At 39.0% G+C, this 22640-nt stretch overlaps 3 protein-coding genes across 3 annotated transcripts; 2 read left to right on the forward strand and 1 right to left on the reverse strand.

Annotated features, from left to right (window-relative positions):
• Window positions 1–1006: 1006 nt before the first annotated feature.
• Window positions 1007–2948, forward strand: LOC109238943 (F-box/FBD/LRR-repeat protein At1g13570-like). The gene is made up of 3 exons (XM_019405442.1): window positions 1007–1014; window positions 2083–2821; window positions 2916–2948. The coding sequence occupies exons 1-3, from the start codon at window positions 1007–1009 to the stop codon at window positions 2946–2948; spliced, it is 780 nt and encodes a 259-aa protein (XP_019260987.1).
• A 97-nt stretch (window positions 2949–3045) lies between these two features.
• Window positions 3046–4319, forward strand: LOC109238944. The gene is made up of 2 exons (XM_019405443.1): window positions 3046–3228; window positions 3858–4319. Exons 1-2 carry the CDS (start codon window positions 3046–3048, stop codon window positions 4149–4151), a joined length of 477 nt encoding a protein of 158 aa, XP_019260988.1. The 3' UTR covers window positions 4152–4319.
• A 13641-nt stretch (window positions 4320–17960) lies between these two features.
• On the reverse strand, window positions 17961–21211 carry LOC109238945. The gene is made up of 4 exons (XM_019405444.1): window positions 19521–21211; window positions 19081–19389; window positions 18236–18287; window positions 17961–18158 (listed from the first exon to the last, which is right to left on the reverse strand). Exons 1-4 carry the CDS (start codon window positions 21209–21211, stop codon window positions 17961–17963), a joined length of 2250 nt encoding a protein of 749 aa, XP_019260989.1.
• Between the last annotated feature and the right edge of the window lie 1429 nt (window positions 21212–22640).

A 22640-nucleotide genomic window follows, 5' to 3' on the forward strand; every position in this document is an offset into this window, starting at 1 on the left:
CCCCCCCCCCCCCCCCTATTTTTTATTATTTTAATTTTCTTTTCTTTTTTTCCACGTTTTATTCTATTTTTTTCCAATTCTCTTGATCTTGACACAGTTTTATTCCTACACAGTTAAAATATAATATTAAGCACAAAATAATATAACTAATACTCAAATGACGATTAAAAGTATTAGAATATGAGACAATAATAATTAAATATATGGATTTTTGGCCTAATATCAAGTATTTTTGAAATTTATCAAGTTTAGATGTAAAAAGAACAAAGAACATGTTCTTATTCTCAAATTTGATTGTAGAAGTATTGGTCTCGTCGTTCTCCACCTTCTGTGCTCTCCTATTACTTATAAATTTCATTTATTTAACAAAATAAGAATACAAATCAATTTACCTATTACATTTCTCTATAGTATAATGGATTGGTTGTTGAACTCAACAAACTGTTCAAATAACATAAATTAAAACGAATAAATTGATGGTAATATAAGCTTTAGTTTATATCATTTTAAACTTTATGGGGAAATTACATATATTCATATCAGGAAACATGTGTTAATAATTTAGGAGATAGAATATTAGATAGTGCATTAATTATTTAAACTACAGATAATTCAAAAATTAATACCCTTTTTGTCCATGAAAGACACCTATGAAACAACTTTCATAGGAACCTCTATAGGAAAAATTTAAATTAGGAGTCAACTATTAAATGAGTGGTTACAGTAATAGGATTTTATTCGTTACATCCAATGAATGTATACTCAAGATAGAAAAAATTTCAAATCATAATATAATACTACAACTAATTGAGAAATAAAATCAATGACTGCAATTTGAGTTTAATTTCTTCAAGGATATTAATTCATTTTCCTGCCAAAACAAAAATTTTGTATGCCATTTCCCAAATTTGAACGTTTTGTCAAATCTATAAATAACAGGAGTAGTGAAAGAACATCAGCACAAAAGCACAGAGGTAGAATTGTTATCTGCGCTCTTCTGATTAAAATGGCGAGGTAAATAAAAGTTCCCCTTTCTCTTTCTTTTTTGTTTTTTCAATTTATTCTATAGAGTTTATTCAATCTGTGGCGACTTTATCTTTGATTTTCTTTTTTAAGAATGGGTTTTCTTGTTTTCTTTTTAAAGTCTTGAATGTTTTATGTAACATTCGCTAAGAAGTGTACTAATCTAATTCATTTAATGCATGTTTCTAGTATAGAGTTCTCCTTTGACGTCCCTCATGAATTTTTGTGTTAAACTTACTAAAATTCAGGTCATGGTTAATTAGGTTTAGAGCAAAATTTTGACTTCATGTTGATCGATTTTTATGTGCGTTGAAATTCTTAGTTATATATGATTATCTTTAAAGTGACATAGACAGGATTGGAAGCTATTTGTTCACCTATAACCCTGGACCATTGTGGTTATGAAATAAAGGGTTGTCTCTATTGGCATAACTAAGTTTTGTAGAGTTTAAATCCAGATTTTATTATGTTTTAGGGCAAAAATTATACTCTCCCGCATTAAGTATTTACATCAAATGGTAAATCTTCAAATTGACATAGATACGAAGGTAATTGTTCACCTATAACCATTGTGAATATGAAATAGAGGGTTGTTGCAATTGAACAAGAGTTTTGTAGATTGTTCAAATCCAGATTGGATTATGTTTTAGTGAAAAGACTTACCGCACTAAGTATTTACATTAAGTTAAATTAATTTTGCTATGGTTAAGTCATAATAAAGGTATGAATGCGAATTAATCAATTTATTTAGTGATAAGAGTGTATATGAAGACATGTGTCATATATTCATCGAAAAATTGGTGTAAGTTAATTTTTACCTATTTTTAACTCTATCCCGTGTTCATTATTATGCTGTTTCATTTATGTGAATCTCACTTTAGAAATTCATTCAATTATCGTTGTTCTAACTACTAGCTTTTCAATAACCTTTAATTTTTTTTTTTTCCAAAGCAATGACCTTTCATTTAATTTACCCTCAACAAAAGATAAAAGAAAAAACTCATTCTTGTTTTTCCACAACTTATGTGCTAATAAAATTTGAAACTGTTTTGTAATCAGATTATTAAGAAAGAATGGTGGCAGTAGAAAGAAGAATCATTACAGTGACGGACTTGGCCGTATAGACAGGATATCCGACCTACCAAGCAATGTTATCGATGAAATTTTATGCCGTATGACAACCAAAGAAATAGCGCAAATGAGTGTTTTGTCCAAAAAATGGTACCATATCTGGTCCACCCATCCAGTCATTGTGTTAGATCGTCAATTCCATGAGGACATAAACCAAGACGATTCATCAGTCACTTATGGCGGATTCAAAAACATCGTCAACAAAATACTGTTGCAACACAATGGCCCTATTGTCAAGTTTTTCCTTGACTTATCAATTGCTGATTTAAACGATTGGGACATCGATCATTGGCTACGTTATGTCTCTAACAATGGTGTTAATGAACTCACCATTGATAACTCATTCCAATTTCCATATAATTTGCCGCATTTCTTGTTCAAGTGTGCCAAGTTGAGTTATTTGAACGTTACCAATTGCAACTTCAAGTTGCCACTTGCCTCAACATCATTTCAGAATCTTGTTAGGCTTGATCTAAAGCTAATGTCTTTTAATCAAAAGTTGGCGCAAAACATCCTTGAGGCTCCACTTCTGTTGATCTTGATGATTACTGGTTGTGATGGTATCCAATTCCTTAATATCTCCGCGCCACGGCTACTTTGCCTGCACATTGTTGACAGTCATTATGTGGATTTGAAGCTTCTCAAAGCCTGTCCTGAGCTGAAAGTGGTGACTATTGTGACATGCAACAGAATCTATACCTATGAATATTGGAGAAAGTTTACCTTGTTTCAGATGATTGCTTCATTCCCTAAACTTACAGGGTTTTGCTTGGATGGACTTTTTTTCAAGGTAAACTGTACAAGCGTACTTATTGTTTTATTCTACGTACTGATCCATAGTTTAATTTATAGTTGTATTGAAATCTTGTACTAAATTAAAATTCCCCTCTCATGCTTTTATATGGTTTTCTTTTAAAGTTTGTAGTTCCAACTGTTGTTCCAAAGAGGCTTGAGGCTCCACTGGAGCATTTGGTGGTTCTTAAATTAGGGTTTTGTTTTGCTGATAAAGCTCAGATTTCAGCAGTTATTTGTTTAATTCAAAGTGCTCCCCAGTTGCATACACTTGAAATCCAGGTAATTACTCATGAATCATTGAAGTATTTATTTATCATGTTGAAGTTACATTATTCCTTTTTGCAAGTAGTACAAAATCATTCAAGTTTTAATTAATGAATTATTGAGAGACATGTTTCCTTTTATTTTAAACATTTATTATACTTAGAATTGACTAATCCTTATAAATGAAAAACCTTTGCACATAACCTATTTATAGGCTAGGAAATTATTTGGAGCACAATAAATAAATCACACGAATGCCTTGATCCTTCCATCACTATTTATTGTACTATCAACCAAACACCGCTAATAGTACCTATGCGACTTAACTGATTTTGTTTAAGAAATCATATGTGCTATATAATGTGTACTTAATATATGGTCAAAGTGATGCAGTTCATTTATCATATGAATGGTAGCTAGGTGAGTTTATATATAATGTATGTTGATTAATACTCTTAGTTGTAGTTATTTTTTTATATTTTGACTCCCTAGAGAATATATATCCTAGCTCCACCTATGATTAGGTTAAAATATGTACAACAACTATTTATATGGTTGGTGTATATAATTTAAAAATACTTTTCTATATATGCTACTATTAAATTTTCTTTTTTTAATCATCTTAATATGCTATATATGTACAGGAAGAACTCTCAGATGCTGAAGATATCAACGTAGACGCAGTTACAGAGTTTCTAACAGCACCAAACTGTGTAGAACAAGATCTCATTTCACTTCAGAAGATAAAGTTAGAAGGTTATGTGAACAACACAATTGAACGTCATTTCATGAAGCTTTTGCTTGCTCGTTGTCCTTCACTTGTTGAGGTGATAGTTGTGCCTTCGAGATTCATTGAATATAATGGAATTTGGCTCTTCTTCTTCGAGTTGTTGGAGTTCCCTCGAGCATCGCAAAATGTCAATATACTGCTTGGATAGACACCTTTTCTCCTCTAGCAGACATTATTATCATTTCATTCTTCTGCTGATAAACATTTAGTTTTGGGTGATGACCCTATGTTTTGTTACATTTTGTCAATTGGAACGAGTATTATATACTCTTCTAAAGTACTATTTCAGTTTTTCTTTAGCTTGATGGTCCGGATAATGTCGACAGCTTTATTAAATTAAGCTTAAGTTCCATAGCTTTGGCTTTTTGCTTTACCAATGATGATGATAAATGGCAGGTTTTGTAGCAACTTAATCCCTTCATGTTCTATTGGGTTATATGGTATTCTTAGTTCCATTCGAGTATATTCTTGCTCGACACAGGTTGAGATGTCGGGTCATCTCTTCTCTTTATAAATCTCAGTTGGAAAGCCCCATTAATTGGAAGGCCCCATTTTTATCAGCACCCAATCAATGAAGTAGGAGCTCGCTCCTACCTAGCTCTACTTCAATGTGTTGGGATATGTTTACCTTAAAAATGGTAATTACAATTAGGTTTTTGTCTTCCTTTGAAAGAAGAAAAGGAGAAAGCCTAGCACGGTCATATTCAGCTTCAATTTATACTACTCCTTACCGTTCATGTGACGGTGTTTGATCGGACACGTAGTTTAAGAAAATTTTTTTATGAAACTTATAATTAATCTAAAACAAGTTATAAATATTTGTGTAATCATCTCACTAAGAGTAAAATTATAACTTTAAAATTTAATTATATATAAAAAAGAAAGTGTCATTCTTATTTGAAATAAACCAAAAAGAAAAGTCTGCCACGTAGCATGAGACGTGAGAGTCATATGATTATGTTTAAGAGAGAGTCATATGATTATGTTTGAGTGTATATCTTTGTTATTCCTTAAAATCAAATCACGCGTATAAGGGCAAATAGATCCATTTATCAGCTGACTACTAGTATACACTACAAGCATCTACAACTACTAATTCTTAGTTACGAATATAAATTTTCTGGCTATTACGTAATAATAGCCATAAAAATTAGAGTTTCGTGGCTCTTCACAAATTGCTGAAATTTCTTAGCTACAAAAATTAAATTGGCAAAACTAATACCTTATTTTTGCTATAATTAATTTATGTCGTGGCAATAACTGCCTAAATAGCTATAAATTTATTGCTACACTAAACATTAGCAGCTAATTATTAGTTTTTGCCACATGATTGAACTATTGTAGCAATAATAACCTTTTAGCCACGACAAGTTATGTTAAATAAAATATTGAACATCTTTGCTTCAAGTTAAAAAAAGCATGGCAATAGTGGGGTCAATAGCTACGATGGAATATCATGGCAAAATAATATAGCCATGAATTTATATAGCTACAATAAGTATTGTAGCTAATTCTAATTTTTTGCTATGCATTTGACATCACTGTAGCTATTGTAATATTCTAGCCACAATATATTTGTTTGCACGTATTTTATAGCTAAAAGAATAGTCTTGCTTCAATTTTAAAAACTCGTAGCAATTGTTGGGACATAATAGCTACATTTATTTGTCATAGTAGCTACACGTATTACAGATTGCCTTGTTAGTACCTTTATAAGGCAGAACATGAATTGAAAATTCATACTAAATTTCAGTTGTCCATGCCTGGATTTTCATTAAACAAAGAAGCATAAAATTTAACATACTATAATTGGGACGATAAGCAACAAAGCTCGGGCCATTAACGGCATTGCCATGAGCAGATTAATAATCTACAACACAACAAAGACCAAGTGAACATTTCGTTACCACAATCAAAAGGAAAAACATTTTCTTTTTAGAAAGTAAGAGATTGCTCATGTGACTCCGGATGAACTTTTATCATGGAGCAGAGGTTTTTCATAGAAATCTATACAGTACTCATGAAAACTAAAAATACAAATACAGAAGCAGTAAAATCAGCTAAAGTTTTGCTCCTATACTTGGACAGCCAAGAAAAGTTAAGCAAATCTATAAGTTTCAAATGCGCAACTTATACATCTGCCAACCGATTACTCTTGTTACTCCAACATTTTGAATTAATGAACGTATTAAAAAATACTTCACTCGCCTGAATTAGATCAATGAGAAAACCCCACATAAAAACCTTCCCATTGAAACACTTCACCCAGCTAAAATCAGTACCATATCGCACGGCTAAATGCTCAAGTATTGAAATTCTCAGCTGATCAAATAAGAAAAAGTATCAACATTAATTGAGTGTAACCAAATATGCATTTAAAACTTCTAAATATTTATAGTAACAAATCTTCATCATCAGTTTCAGGGTCTGATTCGATGTCTTCAATAATATCATCAGCTAAGGTAACATCAGTATTGATAACATCGATATCATTTCTTCTCCAATTGATAAAGTCTTCATCTTCCTCAAATGTACATGGGAAATCTTGAGCATCTTGTTGAAAAGTTTCTTCACTGACAGCACCACCCGTAAAATAAGTAGAATGACCATTCAAGACAATGGACCAATTCGGATGAAGATTATCCTTGACATAAAAAACTTGTTCTACTTGAGATGCAAGTACAAATGGTTCATTTGTTGCTAGCTTTCGGTTAGTATTAACGCTAACAACGCCATGTTTATCTATCTTCACTCCTTTTGCCGATGTGATCAACATCCATCCAATCACATTTAAATAAAATAATTCGTTTGCCTTCGAGGTATTGAAGTTCTACTATTTCAGTCAGAACACCATAATAATCTATATTTTGACCATTCATTATTCCTCGTACTAAAACACCACTATTTTGCTTCACTCTATTTCTTTCCAATTGTTTAGTATGAAATCTAAAACCATTTATTTCATACCCTTTGAATCTTTGGACTCCATCAAAAGGACCTCTATCCAAAGAATACAACCCGCGACTTGCATATGAATTTTTTCCTTGCGCATTTGCACGATCTACATAAAAATAAATAATAAAATAATGATGCTAAAGAAGTATTATAAATAACATTAAAAATACAGTGAAAACTTACTCGATGGAAAAACCAATCATCGAAGTTCATGTTCCTATTGTTCTGCTCGTACTCACTGTTTAAAATAACCATAATAATGAGAAATGACTAACAAAATTAAATTCACAATATATAATACCATAAAGAAACAATAACAACAACAACAATATGCCCAGTGTAGTCCCACAAGTGGGGACTGGGAGGGTAGAATATACGCTGACCTTACACATGCCTTTAAGAAGGCAAATAGTATGTTTCTGGTAGACCCTCCGCTGAGGGAGGGGGGGGGGGACAATAACAAGCAAACTCATCTGACAACCGAAGGCAAAATACAAAACTAGTAGTAGGTAATCAATCAAAAAATCGAAAATAAAAGACAACAATAAGTAGTAATAGAAGTCTAGGGATACCGAAAAGAAAAAACACGAAAGACACCAAATGGTGTATCAACATTTATTTTTAGGAAAGTGTTCGGAAAAAAAAAAAGCACGAGAAGAGTTTGACATTTTCTTTTAGGTGATGATTTGATTATTTACCATGCAGACCCAAAGGAAACTTTTTAAATAAAAATTGGAAAATACATGCTACATATCTAATGTGGACGATACAGTAGATTCCTCAACTAATAAAGTTCTTACTAAGGCATTTTTACCAAGATGATTATAGCCACAAAAAATCATCAAAAAGAGTTGTAACCAATATGAATCGGAAAGATTTACTTGATGAGATTTAAACAAAGATCATAAACAAGAAATCACGAGCTTATCTTCACTGGACAATTCCAAAAAGAACCATTATGGTCGAACACTTCTAACTCAAACTCTTATAAATGCTTGGATGTTACTGTAGAAACAATAGTATAAAGAAAAACAATACAGTAGAAATGGTTGAACTTCTTCACAATTTCTCAAAACATAAAGATGAGCTTGTTTTCGTTCAACCTCTTCAAGAGTTCTAGATGTATCGCTTAATAAAGGGCAACCCATCGGCTCAAACATTGATAATTCATTGCATGACTCAGCATGATCACCTTCATAACTTTTGTCTACTGGATTAAACCCTCTTCCACTTCCATGTAAATACCTTGAACAAAATATTAAACTTTCTTCAACAATATTGTGACGACCCAAAGGGTCATCACCTGTATTCCTACTCACTCTGTATTTCTGAGGCCGTGAAAACCTCACTTGGGGGTTGCCTCGAATTTGTGTGCGCAGTCCGGGCGCGTAGCCGGAACGTTTATATATGAATTTGTGGGAAAAATAATAAAATTTTGATGTTTTAATTGATTAAGTTTGACTTCGGTCAACGTTTTGGGCAAACGGACCCGGACTCGTGATTCGACAGTCCCGGAGGGCCCGCAGGAAAATATGAGACTTGGGGGTGTGCCCGGAATCAAATTCCGAGGTTCCGAGTCCGAGGAATGAATTTTTACTTGAAATGGTTTTCTGAAAGTAATTAAAGAATTGGAAAGTGTTATTTGTTTAGAAGACTGTGCTGTTGGGCTCGTATTTTGGTTTCGACGCCCGGCACAAGTCTTAAATGTAAATTAAGCAATTTTTGTGAAGTTTGGTTAGATTTGGACGTCATTTGACGTGTTTTGATCTAGAAGCAGTAAAATTTGATGTTTCGTGGAAATTGGAAGGAATCATGGGTCTTGAGGCCTAATTCGATGTTGTTTTGGCGATTGGATCGCACAGATGAGTCCGTAGGATGTTTTGGAGTTGTGTTTATATTTGGTTTGGAGCCCCGAGGGCTCGGGTGAGTTTTGAGTGGGTCCCGGGAGGGTTTTAGACTTAAAAGTATCAGAAATTGCAGGTCCAGGTATTGCAGGCCCCCAGCGCGGCCGCGATCATTTCTGCGCGGTCCGCGCTGGAAACCGCGTGGCCGCGGTGCATTTCTGCGCGGTCCGCGTGGCTAGGTTCAGAGGGCCAGTGAACTCTAGGTCAACCAGCACGGCCGCGTACCAAATCAGTGCGGTCCGCGCTGGAAGATTCAGAGAGGGGTCTTGGGTCCATCCAACCAGCGCGGCCGCGCACCAAATCAGTGCGGTCCGTGCTGGGTAGGTTCAGAGAGTCGTTTTCCCTCCTTCCTCGGCGCGGCCGCGGGATATTTTTGTGCGGTCCGCGTCGGGTCCCCAGTACAGCATATAAAGTCGGGATTTGCAGTTATTTTTCACTTTTTCAAAATCCAAAAACATAAGAGGCGATTTTCCAAACGATTCTACTTCTTCAAAATGATTGGTAAGTGATTTCTAACTTATTTTCTTTACTCCTTAACATCTTTAAACATAATTTCAACTTCAAAACAAAGATTTTAATGGGGGAATTTGGAATTTAGGGTAGAACTATGGTTCCTAAATTTGGGGGTTTTGGACCTCAATTTGGGGTCCGATTCCAAAATAACTTATATATTCGAGTTCATGGGGGAATGGGTAGTCGGGTTTTGGTTCGAACCTCGGGTTTTGATCACGTGGACCCGGGGGCATTTTGGGGATTTTTGAACAAACTTTGAGAAATTCACTTTTCATGCATTCAAATTTATTAGATTAGCCTTTGTTGATACACTCAAGTAATTTGTCACTAGATTCGAGTGGTTTGGTGGTGAATTCGAAGGGTAAAGCTATACTAGAGGATTGAGTTGAGTTTGGAGCATTTGAGGTAAGTGTATGATCTAACTTTGGCTTGAGGGAATAGGATTAGAGTATTATTTGCTAATTGCTAAATGTTGAGTACGGTGTATAGGCATGGTGACGAGTATCTATACACCGGTGTCTAGCATGACCGTGAGTCCTTACTTGTGCTTATGTGGGATTCCGTGGTGACTCTCCCTTGTTTAATTGACGGTTTCGATATAATGTGAAAAATATGAAGAGAAGATATGATTTGTAAACTCCTTGGAGCGTTGGCTCGAATTATGACATGATTAGGACGTAAGAAATGAACGAAAGAGGAAGAGATGTAATTACTCCCTTGCCGGGACAAGTAAGTGATTGTTGTTGTTTCCCTTGCCGGGAAATCATTGCTTATATATTATGAAATGGGATCTGTGGCACGCCGACCACTTATATATTATGAAATGGGATCGTGTGGCACGCCGACCACTTATATATTATAAAATGAGATCATGTGGCACGCCGACCACTTATATATTATGAAATGGGATCGTGTGGCACGCCGACCACTTATATATCATAAAATGGGATCGTGTGGCACGCCGACCACGTATTCTGTGTTAGAAGAGATTTGGTTGTAGTTTTCCTTATTTGTTCCTACCGTTCTATTTTATCTGCTATTCCCAAAAGTATGCTCCCCTCCCAGTCTTAATTGTTACTTTCTGCTGTTATTTTTTTGTAGTACTTGTATATAAATATCTGCACAGGTTGACTTGGTAGTCCTGTCTAGCCTCGTCACTACTTCGCCGGGGTTAGGCCAGGCACTTACCAGCACATGGGGTCGGTTGTGCTGATGCTACACTTCTGTGCTTTTTGCACAGATTACGGTACCGGAGCAGCTCTTGGACCACAGCAGTAGTTGATCGGGAGCCCTCTTCAGTCCAGGGACTTACGAGGTAGCCTAGCTGGCGTTCGCAGGCCGAAGTCCCTTTCTAGATTTTCTGTTTGTTTTCATTGTACCGAGACAGACATTATGTATTTTTCTATTCAGACTTGTTTGTAGCACTCCTTAGTAGTTCGTGAGATAGCGACTCCAGTCTTGGGTAGTAAATATTAGACTACTGCATTTTGGGTTTTCAGTTATTTATGTTTTAAAAGACTTTCGCATTTATTTAAAGGCTCGGTATTTTATTATTGTTATGTTGTTATCCGAAAAATGTTTGAATGTTTGGCTTGCCTAGCTCCAACAGTAGGCGCTATCACGACTCCCGATGGTGGGAAATCCGGGTCGTGACAAGTTGGTATCACAGCTCTAGGTTACATAGGTCTCGCTACTCACGGGCAAACTTAGTAGAGTCTGAGGGATCGGTATGGAGACGTCTGTATTTATCCCCCAGAGGCTACGGAGTTAGGAAAAATTTCAGTTTTGTTCTTTCCTGTCGTGCGATTCTGTTTCTCAAATACTGATTGTCCTTCTACTCCGTTCTTTCGCAGATGGCGAGAACACCTGCTTCCTCTTCTACCGCGCAGCAGCCCAAGCCCCCAGCAGCAGCTCCTACGAGGGGCAGAGGCCGATGTCGTGCCAGAGGCCGAGGCCGGGGCAGAGCTCAGCCCCGAGCAGCAGTCCCAGAGGTGGAGCTCATGTTGATTATGACGAGGAGGTTCCAGCCCCAGCAGCTCCGGTGGGCCCAGCTCAGGTCCCAGAGGGGTTCATAGCCACCCTAGTTCTTCAGGACGCTCTGGTCAGATTGGTAGGCTTTGTGGAGAGCGTCACTAAAGCGGGTTTGCTTCCAGTAGCACCAGCCACTTCTCAGGCTGGAGGAGGAGTTCAGACTCCTGCTACGCGTACTCCAGAGCAGGTAGCTCCCCAGGCACAGGTTCCGAGTGGTTCAGCCAGCTGTGGCAGTTCAGCTAGGTATTGTGACTCAGGCCGGCGATGGAGCGGCTATGTCCTCAGATACTTTATGGAGGCTTGATAGGTTCTCCAAGCTATTCACCACCACATTCAGCGGTGCTTCATCAGAGGATCCCCAGGATTTCTTATTCAGCTGCCATGAGATCCTTAGGACTATGGGTATTGTGGAGACCAATGGGGTCGACTTCGTCACCTTTCGACTGGCAGGATCCGCCAAGACTTGGTGGAGGGACTATTGTTTATCCAGACCAGCAGGGTCGCCATCATTGACTTGGGACCAGTTTGCAGAGTTGTTTTTGGAGAAGTTTCTCCCAGTTACTCAGCGAGAGGCTCTTCGCAGGCAGTTCGAGCGCCTCCAGCAGGGCTCTATGACAGTCATACAGTATGAGACTCGGTTCATTGATCTGGCACGTTATGCTGTTGTTATACTCCCCACCGAGAGAGAGAGGGTGCGGAGGTTTATTGATGGATTGATTCAGCCGATCCGTCTCCAGATGGTTATGGGAGCTGGTAGTGAGATTTCTTTTCAGGAGGCGGCCAATGCGGCCCGTAGAGTTGAGATGGCTCTTGCACGGGGAGGTGGTAATGGGTCAGACAAGAGACCCCGTCATGCAGGTAGATTCAGTGGTACCTCGTCTGGAGGTGGGGATTCTTATGGTAGAGGCCATCCTCCGAGGCCCTTTTAGTCAGCCCCTACAGGTCTCACATGGTACTTCAGGTGGTCGTGGCTTTCAGCCGCAGTCTTCTGACCAGCAGCTTTTCAGTTCACCATCAGCACCTATCAGCGCCCCACCACTCCGTTATTCTCAGCAGCCGAGGGCTTGTTACACGTGTGGCGACACGAGACATATTTCAAGGTATTGCCCTCGAGCTTCTGACAGCTCTCAGCAGCAGGGTCCTCGTCCTATGATTCAGGCATCAGGTGATCCACCGGCCGCCCAGCCAGCTAGAGGCGGGGGTAGAGTCCATAGAGGTGGAGGTAGAGATCATAGAGGTGGAGCTCGGACCGCCAGAGGTAGAGGCCAGCCAGCAGCCGATCGTCCTAGAGACATGACTCAGGGAGGTGGGGCCCAGCCCCGGTGTTATGCTCTTCCAGCCAGGCCAGAGGCTGAGTCTTCAGATGCAGTTATTACAGGTACTATTCTGGTCTGTGATAGGGATGCTTCAGTGCTATTTGACCCTGGGTCTACGTATTCATATGTATCGTCCTATTTTGCACCCTACTTGGTTATGCCTAATGATGCCTTGGGTGTTTCTGTCTATGTATCTACACCGGTGGGTGATTCTATAGTGGTTGACCGAGTTCATCGTTCTTGTGTGGTAGTGTTTGAGGGTCTTGAGACCCGTGTTGATTTATTGCTCTTAGACATGGTGGATTTCGACGTTATATTAGGGATGGATTAGTTGTCTCCGTATCATGCTATCTTGGATTGTCACGCCAAGACCGTGACCTTGGCTTTGCCAGATTTACCCCGATTGGAGTGAAGATGGCCCCAGGTCATGCCACCCGCAGGGTTATCTCATATGTGAAGGCTCGACGCATAGTCGAGAAGGGGTGTCTAGCTTATCTGGCGTATGTTCGCGATTCCAGCACAGAGGTTCCTTGTATTGATTTTGTCCCTATTGTTCGGGAGTTCCCCGAGGTTTTCCCTTCAGAACTGCCGGGTATGCCGCCCGACAGGGATATTGATTTCTGTATTGATCTGGCCCCAGGCACGCAGCCCATTTCTATTCCGCCGTATCGCATGGCCCCGCCAGAGTTTAAGGAGTTAAAGGACCAGTTGCAAGATTTGCTAGAGAAGGGTTTTATCAGGCCTAGTGTTTCTCCTTGGGGTGCGCCAGTGTTATTTGTTAAGAAAAAGGATAGATCGATGAGGATGTGCATTGATTACCGGCAATTGAACAAGGTGACAATAAAGAACAAGTATCCACTGCCAAGGATTGATGATTTGTTTGACCAACTTCAGGGTGCAAAGCTGTTTTCAAAGATAGACTTGAGATCTGGCTACCATCAGCTAAGGATTAGGGCATCCGATGTCCCTAAGACAGCATTCCGCACTCGGTACGGGCATTATGAGTTCCTAGTCACGTCGTTTGGGTTGACCAATGCCCCAGCAGCATTCATGGAGTTGATGAACCGAGTGTTCAGGCCATATTTGGACATGTTCGTGATAGTCTTTATTGATGATATTCTGGTGTACTCCCGCAGCCAGGAGGAGCACGAGCAGCACCTCAGAGTGGTTCATCAGACTCTGAAGGATAGTCAGTTGTATGCTAAGTTCTCGAAGTGTGAGTTCTGGTTGAGTTCGGTTGCATTTCTGGGTCATGTTGTATCAGCAGAGGGTATTCAGGTGGACCCGAAGAAGATTGAGGCAGTCAAGAACTGGCCTCGACCAGCATCGGCTACAGAGATTCGGAGTTTCTTGGGGTTAGCAGGTTATTACCGCCGGTTCGTGGAGGGATTTTCATCCATAGCAGCCCCGATGACCAGATTGACCCAGAAGGGTGCCCAGTTCAGATGGTCGGATGAGTGTGAGGCGAGCTTTCAGAAGCTCAAGACAGCTCTGACTACGGTATCGATATTGGTTTTGCCCACGGGCTCAGGGCCATATATAGTTTATTGTGATGCTTCCCGTATTGGGCTTGGTGCGGTATTGATGCAGGATGGCAGAGTCATTGCTTATGCATCGAGGCAATTGAAGATCCACGAGAAGATTTATCCAGTTCATGATCTCAAGTTGGCAGCCATTGTTCATGCTTTGAAGATTTGGAGGCATTACCTATATGGTGTGACGTGTGAGGTGTACACTGATCACAAGAGTCTGCAGTACTTGTTCAAGCAGAAGGAGTTGATCTTAGCGGAGGCCCATAGTTCTCGTTATTCTATTCACCCGGGCGCCGCGAAGATGTATCAGGACTTGCGGCAGCATTATTGGTGGCGTAGGATGAAGAAAGATATTGTTGCATATGTGGCTCGATGTTTGAACTGTCAGCAGGTTAAGTATGAGCATCAGAGGCCTGGTGGTTTGTTTCAGAGGATTGAGCTTCCCGAGTGGAAGTGGGAGAGGATTACCATGGATTTCGTTACTGGACTTCCGATGACTCGGAAGAAGCTTGATGCTATTTAGGTCATTGTTGATAGGCTGACCAAGTCAGCGCATTTTATTCCTGTTGCAGCCACTTATTCATCGGAGAGGTTAGCTGAGATCTACATCCGAGAGATCATTCGCCTTCATGGGGTGCCGGTATCTATTATTTCGGATCGGGGTACGCAGTTTACCTCGCGCTTCTGGAGAGCAGTTCAGCAGGAGTTGGGCACCCAGGTTCAGTTGAGCACAGCGTTCCATCCTCAGACGGACGGCCAGTCCGAGAGGACTATTCAGATATTGGAGGATATGCTCCGAGCTTGTGTCATTGATTTTGGAGGCTCGTGGGACCAGTTTTTTCCTTTAGCAGAGTTCTCCTACAACAACAGCTACCAGTCCAGCATTCAGATGGCTCCATATGAGGCGTTGTATGGTAGGCGATGTCGGTCTCCAGTCGGATGGTTTGAGCCGGGGGAGGCTCGGTTATTGGGTACAGATTTAGTTCAAGAGGCCTTGGATAAGGTCAAGATCATTCAAGACAGGCTTCGTTTGGCTCAGTCGCGGCAAAAGAGTTATGCAGACCGTAAGGTTCGAGATGTAGCTTTCATGGTTGGTGAGCGGGTATTGCTCTGAGTGTCGCCTATGAAGGGCGTGTTGAGATTTGGGAAGAAGGGCAAGCTTAGCCCTAGGTACATCAGCCCGTTTGAGATTCTTGATCGAGTGGGTGAGGTGGCTTATAGACTTGCGTTGCCGCCTAGCTTATCAGCCGTGCATCCAGTTTTCCATGTATCTATGCTTCGTAGGTATCACGGCGATCCTACCCATGTGTTAGACTTCAGTACTGTCCAGTTGGACAAGGACTTATCATATGAGGAGGAGCCGGTAGCTATTCTAGACCGGCAGGTTCGTCAGTTGAGGTCCAAGAGTTTTCCTTCTGTTCGTGTTCAGTGGAGAGGTCAGCTTCCTGAGGCATCGACCTGGGAGTCCGAGTCTGATATGCGGAGCCGTTATCCCCATCTTTTTCCTGACTCAGGTACTTCTTTCTCTTGTCCGTTCGAGGACGAACGGATGTTTTAGAGGTGGAGAATGTGACGACCCAAAGGGTCATCACCTGTATTCCTACTCACTCTGTATTTCTGAGGCCATGAAAACCTCACTTGGGGGTTGCCTCGAATTTGTGTGCGCAGTCCGGGCGCGTAGCCGGAACGTTTATATATGAATTTGTGGGGAAAATAATAAAATTTTGATGTTTAAATTGATTAAGTTTAACTTCGGTCAACGTTTTGGGCAAACGGACCCGGACTCGTGATTCGACAGTCCCGGAGGGCCCGTAGGAAAATATGAGACTTGGGGGTGTGCCCGGAATCAAATTCCGAGGTTCCGAGTCCGAGGAATGAATTTTTACGTGAAATGGTTTTCTGAAAGTAATTAAAGAATTGGAAAGTGTTATTTATTTAGAAGACTGTGTTGTTGGGCTTGTATTTTGGTTCCGACGCCCGGCACAAGTCTTAAATGTGAATTAAGCAATTTCTGTGAAGTTTGGTTAGATTTGGACGTCATTTGACGTGTTTTGAGCTAGAAGCAGTAAAATTTGATGTTTTGTGGAAATTGGAAGGAATCATTGGTCTTGAGGCCTAATTCGATGTTGTTTTGGCGATTGGATCGCACGGATGAGTCCGTAGGATGTTTTGGAGTTGTGTGTATGTTTGGTTTGGAGCCCCCGAGGGCTCGGGTGAGTTTTGAGTGATCCCGACAGGGTTTTAGACTTAAAAGTATCAGAAATTGCAGGTCCAGGTGTTGTAGGCCCCCAGCGCGGCCGCAATCATTTCTGCGCGGTCCGCGCTGGAAACCGCGCGGCCGCGGTGCATTTCTGCGCGGTCCGCGTGGCTAGGTTCAGAGGGCCAGTGAACTCTAGGTCAACCAGCGCGGCCGCGTACCAAATCAGTGCGGTCCGTGCTGGAAGATTCAGAGAGGGTCTTGGGTCCATCCAACCAGCGCGGCCGCGCACCAAATCAGTGCGGTCCGTGATATGTGTGATTTTCTTTGGTTTGTCGTCAATCGCGTTGTTTGTATTTGGTATTTTTCAAAGATTGAAATGAAGAAGGCATTTTATTCTGTTATCCAAACACTTTTACCCCTTTTGAGCCCTATTTATTTTCTTTCATACCCCTCTTTTGGAATCGGCAATAGGGTTTAAAGATAGATAAAGGAAGAAAAGAAGGAAAAGAGAAAAGAAAAAAGAAAAAGAAAAAAAAAGAAAAAGGGAAAAAAGAGAAGAAAAAAAAAGAAGAAAAGAAAAGCAAAAGAAAAAGTAACAAAAATGAAGCAACTTTTATGTCTTGAACTACGTTCGACCTGATTCCTTTTAAGGATACGTAGGCAGTCTTACGGTTCGGTCCCATCAAAAATAAAAGTCCAAAATTCCCCAGACTCAAAAAACTGGGGCAGAAGTTGTGGCGTTGCGAAAGATTCGATTCCAAAAGTTGTAATTTTGAACCCTTTTTCTAATCTGTTTTGAGCTGTATGCCTCCTNGGAAAATCACTTTTCATGCTTTCAAATTTATTAGATTAGCCTTTGTTGATACACTCAAGTAATTTGTGACTAGATTCGAGCGGTTTGGTGGTGAATTCGAAGGGTAAAGCTATACTAGAGGATTGAGTTGAGTTTGGAGCATTTGAGGTAAGTGTTTGATCTAACTTTGGCTTGAGGGAATAGGATTAGAGTATTATTTGCTAATTGCTAAATGTTGAGTACGGTGTATAGGCATGGTGACGAGTATCTATACACCGGTGTCTAGCATGACCGTGAGTTCTTACTTGTGCTTATGTGGGATTCCGTGGTGACTCTCCCTTGTTTAATTGACGATTTCGATATAATGTGAAAAATATGAAGAGAAGATATGATTTGTAAACTCCTTGGAGCGTTGGCTCGAATTATGACATGATTAGGACGTAAGAAATGAACGAAAGAAGAAGAGATGTAATTACTCCCTTGCCGGGACGAGTAAGTGATTGTTGTTGTTTCCCTTGCCAGGAAATCATTGCTTATATATTATGAAATGCGATCGTGTGGCACGCCGATCACTTATATATTATAAAATGGGATCGTGTGGCACGCCGACCACTTATATATCATGAAATGGGATCGTGTGGCACGCCGACCACGTATTCTGTGTTAGAAGAGATTTGGTTGTAGTTTTCCTTATTTGTTCCTACCGTTCTATTTTATCTGCTATTCCCAAAGTATGCTCCCTCCCNACCACTATTTTGCTTCACTCTATTTCCTTCCAGTTGTTTAGTATGAAATCTAAAATCATTTATTTCATATCCTTTGAATCTTTGGACTCCATCAAAAGGACCTTTAGCCAAAGAATACAACCCGCGACTTGCATGTGAATTTTTTTCCTTGCGCATTTGCACGATCTACATAAAAATAAATAATAAAATAATGATGCTAAAGAAGTATTATAAGTAACATTAAAAATACAGTGAAAACTTACTCGATGAAAAAACCAATCATCGAAGTTCATGTTCCTATTGTTCTCGTACTCACTGTTTAAAATAACCATAATAATGAGAAATGGCTAACAAAATTAAATTCACAATATATAATACCATAAATAAACAATAACAACAACAACAATATGCCTAGTGTAGTCCCACAAGTGGGGTCTGGGAGGGTAGAATATACGCTGACTTTACACATGCCTTTAAGAAGGCAAATAGGATGTTTCTGGTGGACCCTCCGCTGAGGGAGGGGAGGACAATAACAAGCAAACTGATCTGACAACCGAAGGCAAAATACAAAACTAGTAGTAGGTAATCAATCAAAAAATCGAAAATAAAAGACAACAATAAGTAGTAATAGAAGTCTAGGGATACCGAAAAGAAAAAACACGAAAGACACCAAATGGTGTATCAAAATTTATTTTTAGGAAAGTGTTCGAAAAAAAAAGCACGAGAAGAGTTTGACATTTTCTTTTAGGTGATGATTTGATTATTTACCATACAGACCCAAAGGAAACTTTTTAAATGAAAATTGGAAAATACATGCTACATATTTAATATGCACGATACAGTAGATTCCTCAACTAATAAAGTTCTTACTAAGGAATTTTTACCAAGATGATTATAGCCACAAAAAATCATCAAAAAGAGTTGTAACCAATATGAATCGGAAAGATTTACTTGATGAGATTTAAACAAAGATCATAAACAAGAAATCATGAGCTTATCTTCACTGGACAATTCCAAAAAGAACCTTTATGGTCGAACACTTCTAACTCAAACTCTTATAAATGCTTGGATGTTACTGTAGAAACAATAGCATAAAGAAAAACAATACCGTAGAAATGGTTGAACTTCTTCACAATTTCTCAAAACATAAAGATGAGCTTGTTTTCGTTCAACCTCTTCAAGAGTTCTAGATGTATCGCTTAATAAAGGGCAACCCTTCTGCTCAAATATTGATAATCCATTGCATGACTCAGCATGATCACCGTCATAATTTTTGTCCACTGGATTAAACCCTCTCCCATTTCCATGTAAATACCTTGAACAAAATATTAAACTTTCTTCAACAATATACCCTTCTGCAATAGATCCTTCAGGTCGACATCTATTACGAACATAACATTTCAATTTGCGCAAGAATCTACATGATATAAGAAGCAGTTAAACTCTTAGCATGATAAATTAAGTTAAGCTCTTAGCATGATAAACTAACAAGCCATAACAAATAAAACTGAAATTATGACATAGAAAAACATACCCTCTATTGGGTACATCCATCTGTATTGTACAGGTCCAGCAATCTTGGCCTCTTGTGGAAGATGAATGACCAAGCGCACCATAATATCAAAGAATGTTGGCAAAAATATTTTTTCTATTTTGCTCAACGTAATTGGAATTTGAGTTGCAAGCCGATCTAACACATCAACTCGTACATTTTTTGAACATAACTCTCTGAAGAAAATGCTTAGCTCGGTAATAGCAGCATAGACATGGTTTGGTAGGATTCCGCGGATTGCAAAAGGAAGCAGTTGTTCCAAAAGAATATGAGAGTCATGACTCTTCAGTCCATAAATTTTACGATCCTCTAACTTTACACACCGTGATAAATTGGAAGAATATCCATCTAGAACCTTAATAGTTTTCAAGAACTTGCATACTTTAGACTTCTCATCTGGTGATAAACTATAGCATGCTGCTGGATAATACCACTTTCCATCTTTTTGAGTTGGATGCAAATCTTTTCTTATACCCATTTCCTTCAAATCACGACGAGCATTCAAATTATCTTTCGTTTTTCCTTCCATATCTAATAACGTCCCAATAATATTATCACACACATTTTTTTCAATATGCATGACGTCTAAATTGTTACGTATGAAAAAGATGCTTTTCTTCCTCCAATTATGAATGCCTTTACTTTTTTCGTATCTTTTTCTCTTTTGGGTCTTACCAAATTTAATGTCTTCCAAGCTATCCAACTGGTTTAAAATATCATCTCCAGAGAGAATTTTTGGAGCAGGTCTTCTTTCTACTTTCCCATTAAAATCACGTTTATTTCCCCGCCACCTATGATTAAGCGATAAAAACCTACGAGCACCTATGTAAGAGAACTTACGACCATACTTTAATCGAGTAGACAGAGTCTCTTTGTTGCATGAAGGGCAAGCCAAAGCTCCCTTTGTGCTCCATCCAGACAAGTAGGCATAAGCTGGAAAATTATTTATAGTCCATAAGAGTGCTGCCCGCATACAGAAGTTTTCCTTTCTCGAAGCATCATATGTATCGACTCCATTATACCACAATTCTTGTAACTCATCCACCAAAGGTTCTAAGTACACATCAATATCATTTCCAGGAGCTTTAGGGCCAGGTATCAACAAAGACAAGAAGCAATATGGTTGCTTCATGCACATCCAAGGGGGTAAGTTATACACAGTAATAATTACTGGCCAAGTGCTATGAGAAACACTTAAATTGCCGAAAGGATTTATCCCATCAGATGCTAATCCAAGTCTAACATTACGAGGATCTCTGGCAAAGCCCGGGTTAGATGTATCAAAATGTTTCCATGCATCTGAGTCGGCTGGATGTCTAAGAACCCCATCTTTCAAACGTTGATCGTGATGCCATGTCATGTCTGAAGCTATTTCTGATGACGTAAACAACCTTTGCAATCTTGGTTTCAAAGGAAAGTAACGTAAAACTTTTTGAGGAATTTTGCTCCCATTTTTTTCTGTAGTAGCCCCATCAGCTTTTTGACCTTCCCTTGATTTCCACCAAGACTCGCCACAAACCAAGCAAGATTCAGCTTTTGCATTATGTTTCCAAAACAGCATACAATCATTTTCACAAGCATGTATTTTTTCATAACGAAGACCTAAACTTCGAATCACTTTTTTTGCTCCATAGAATGATTCGGGTAAAGTTTCACCAGAAGGAAGTGCTCGTTTAATTAACTTCATTATGCAATCAGTTGCTTTATCACTCAATCCATAAAGGCACTTAATTTGGAACAGCTCCACAATCAGTTACAACTTGGAGAATTTCTCGCAACCAGGATAAAGTTGTTGTGCAACATCCTCCAGTAATTTGGATAATTCCGAAGCTGGTTCAGAAGGATCAACCCCACCAGAATTGATATCAGGGCCAGTAGCATCATAAATCATTTCAAATATATCATCACCTTGCTCTTTTCTTACTTCCTCTTGTCTTATTTCAGTATTGTTAGTGATTTTCTCCTTGGGTGCAAATTCTCCATGAAAAAGCCAACGAGTGTACCCCTTGACTATCTCAAAAATTATTAAATGTTCCTTTACTTCGTCTCTAGTTTTGTGAAAAACATTGTTGCATTTTTTACAAGGGCAAGGAATTTCACCTTCTGGTTTTGTGTGCTTAAAAGCAAATTGAAGAAAACCTTCAACTCCTTTTAAATATACATCGCTCAATCTATCGTTACAGCGCATCCAAGTCTTGTCCATTTCAAAATTTCCTATAAAGAAAAATAAAATAAGATCAAGGTGCTTAAAAAAGAAAGATCACTTAACCATGATTATACAATTTAGAGGCTAATTTCACTTATGTATCTTGAATGAGATAGCAACTTTTACAAAAGATGGAGAATAAATCCAAAGAAACATTTTCCGAATACATAATTTGAAAGCAATCCATAATCACATTACTAATTCTTACAGTAAGATGTTTGTGATAATGAAAAACTGGAAGGTATTATGTACTGGATGAAGGAATCCGTAGCAATTGCTACTAAAATCACCTTCGAATTAGTAATTAAAGCAAGGGAAATAAGAATTGCAGAAAGAATAGGGAAAAGAGAATGAACCAAAAGACTACAACAAGTGAATTTAAATGCAAAATAATACAGCAGAGTATATTCTACACCTATAAACAGATACACAAATATACATAACTCCTTTGGTGCCAGAGGTTTTGGCATTCCTATTTGGATAGCAGATGTCAATATCGAATGGGGAAATTGCACATTTCTCTTTAAGATTTAAGAAACTGTTAAAGGAATTCAACATTGTGATAGCTTATATTTCTATTCTGTGTTGTTAAAAGAAGCTTTATACTATTCACATTTTCATTTGGACGGAGGTTAATTCTTGTAGTTTCAGACGCATTAAGTCATAAAACAAAATCACATTAAACAGGCAGTACATCTTTCATACTGGAAGAGGCCATATGCCATAGCAACCCCGATACACAAAATCCCACTTTTTGCTCCTAAACAACAACTATCAATATTCAACACCAAACCAATATTCACTACAACAATTAGCATTCTAAGCAGCCCAACAGTGAACCTTCGACTAGAAAGAAACAGAAGAAAGAGATTCTAGTTTTAAGCGAATAAGAAGAAAGAAACTTCAGAAA

This window comes from Nicotiana attenuata, unplaced genomic scaffold, assembly GCF_001879085.1.
Source record: "Nicotiana attenuata strain UT unplaced genomic scaffold, NIATTr2, whole genome shotgun sequence".
Taxonomy (NCBI): Eukaryota; Viridiplantae; Streptophyta; class Magnoliopsida; order Solanales; family Solanaceae; genus Nicotiana; species Nicotiana attenuata.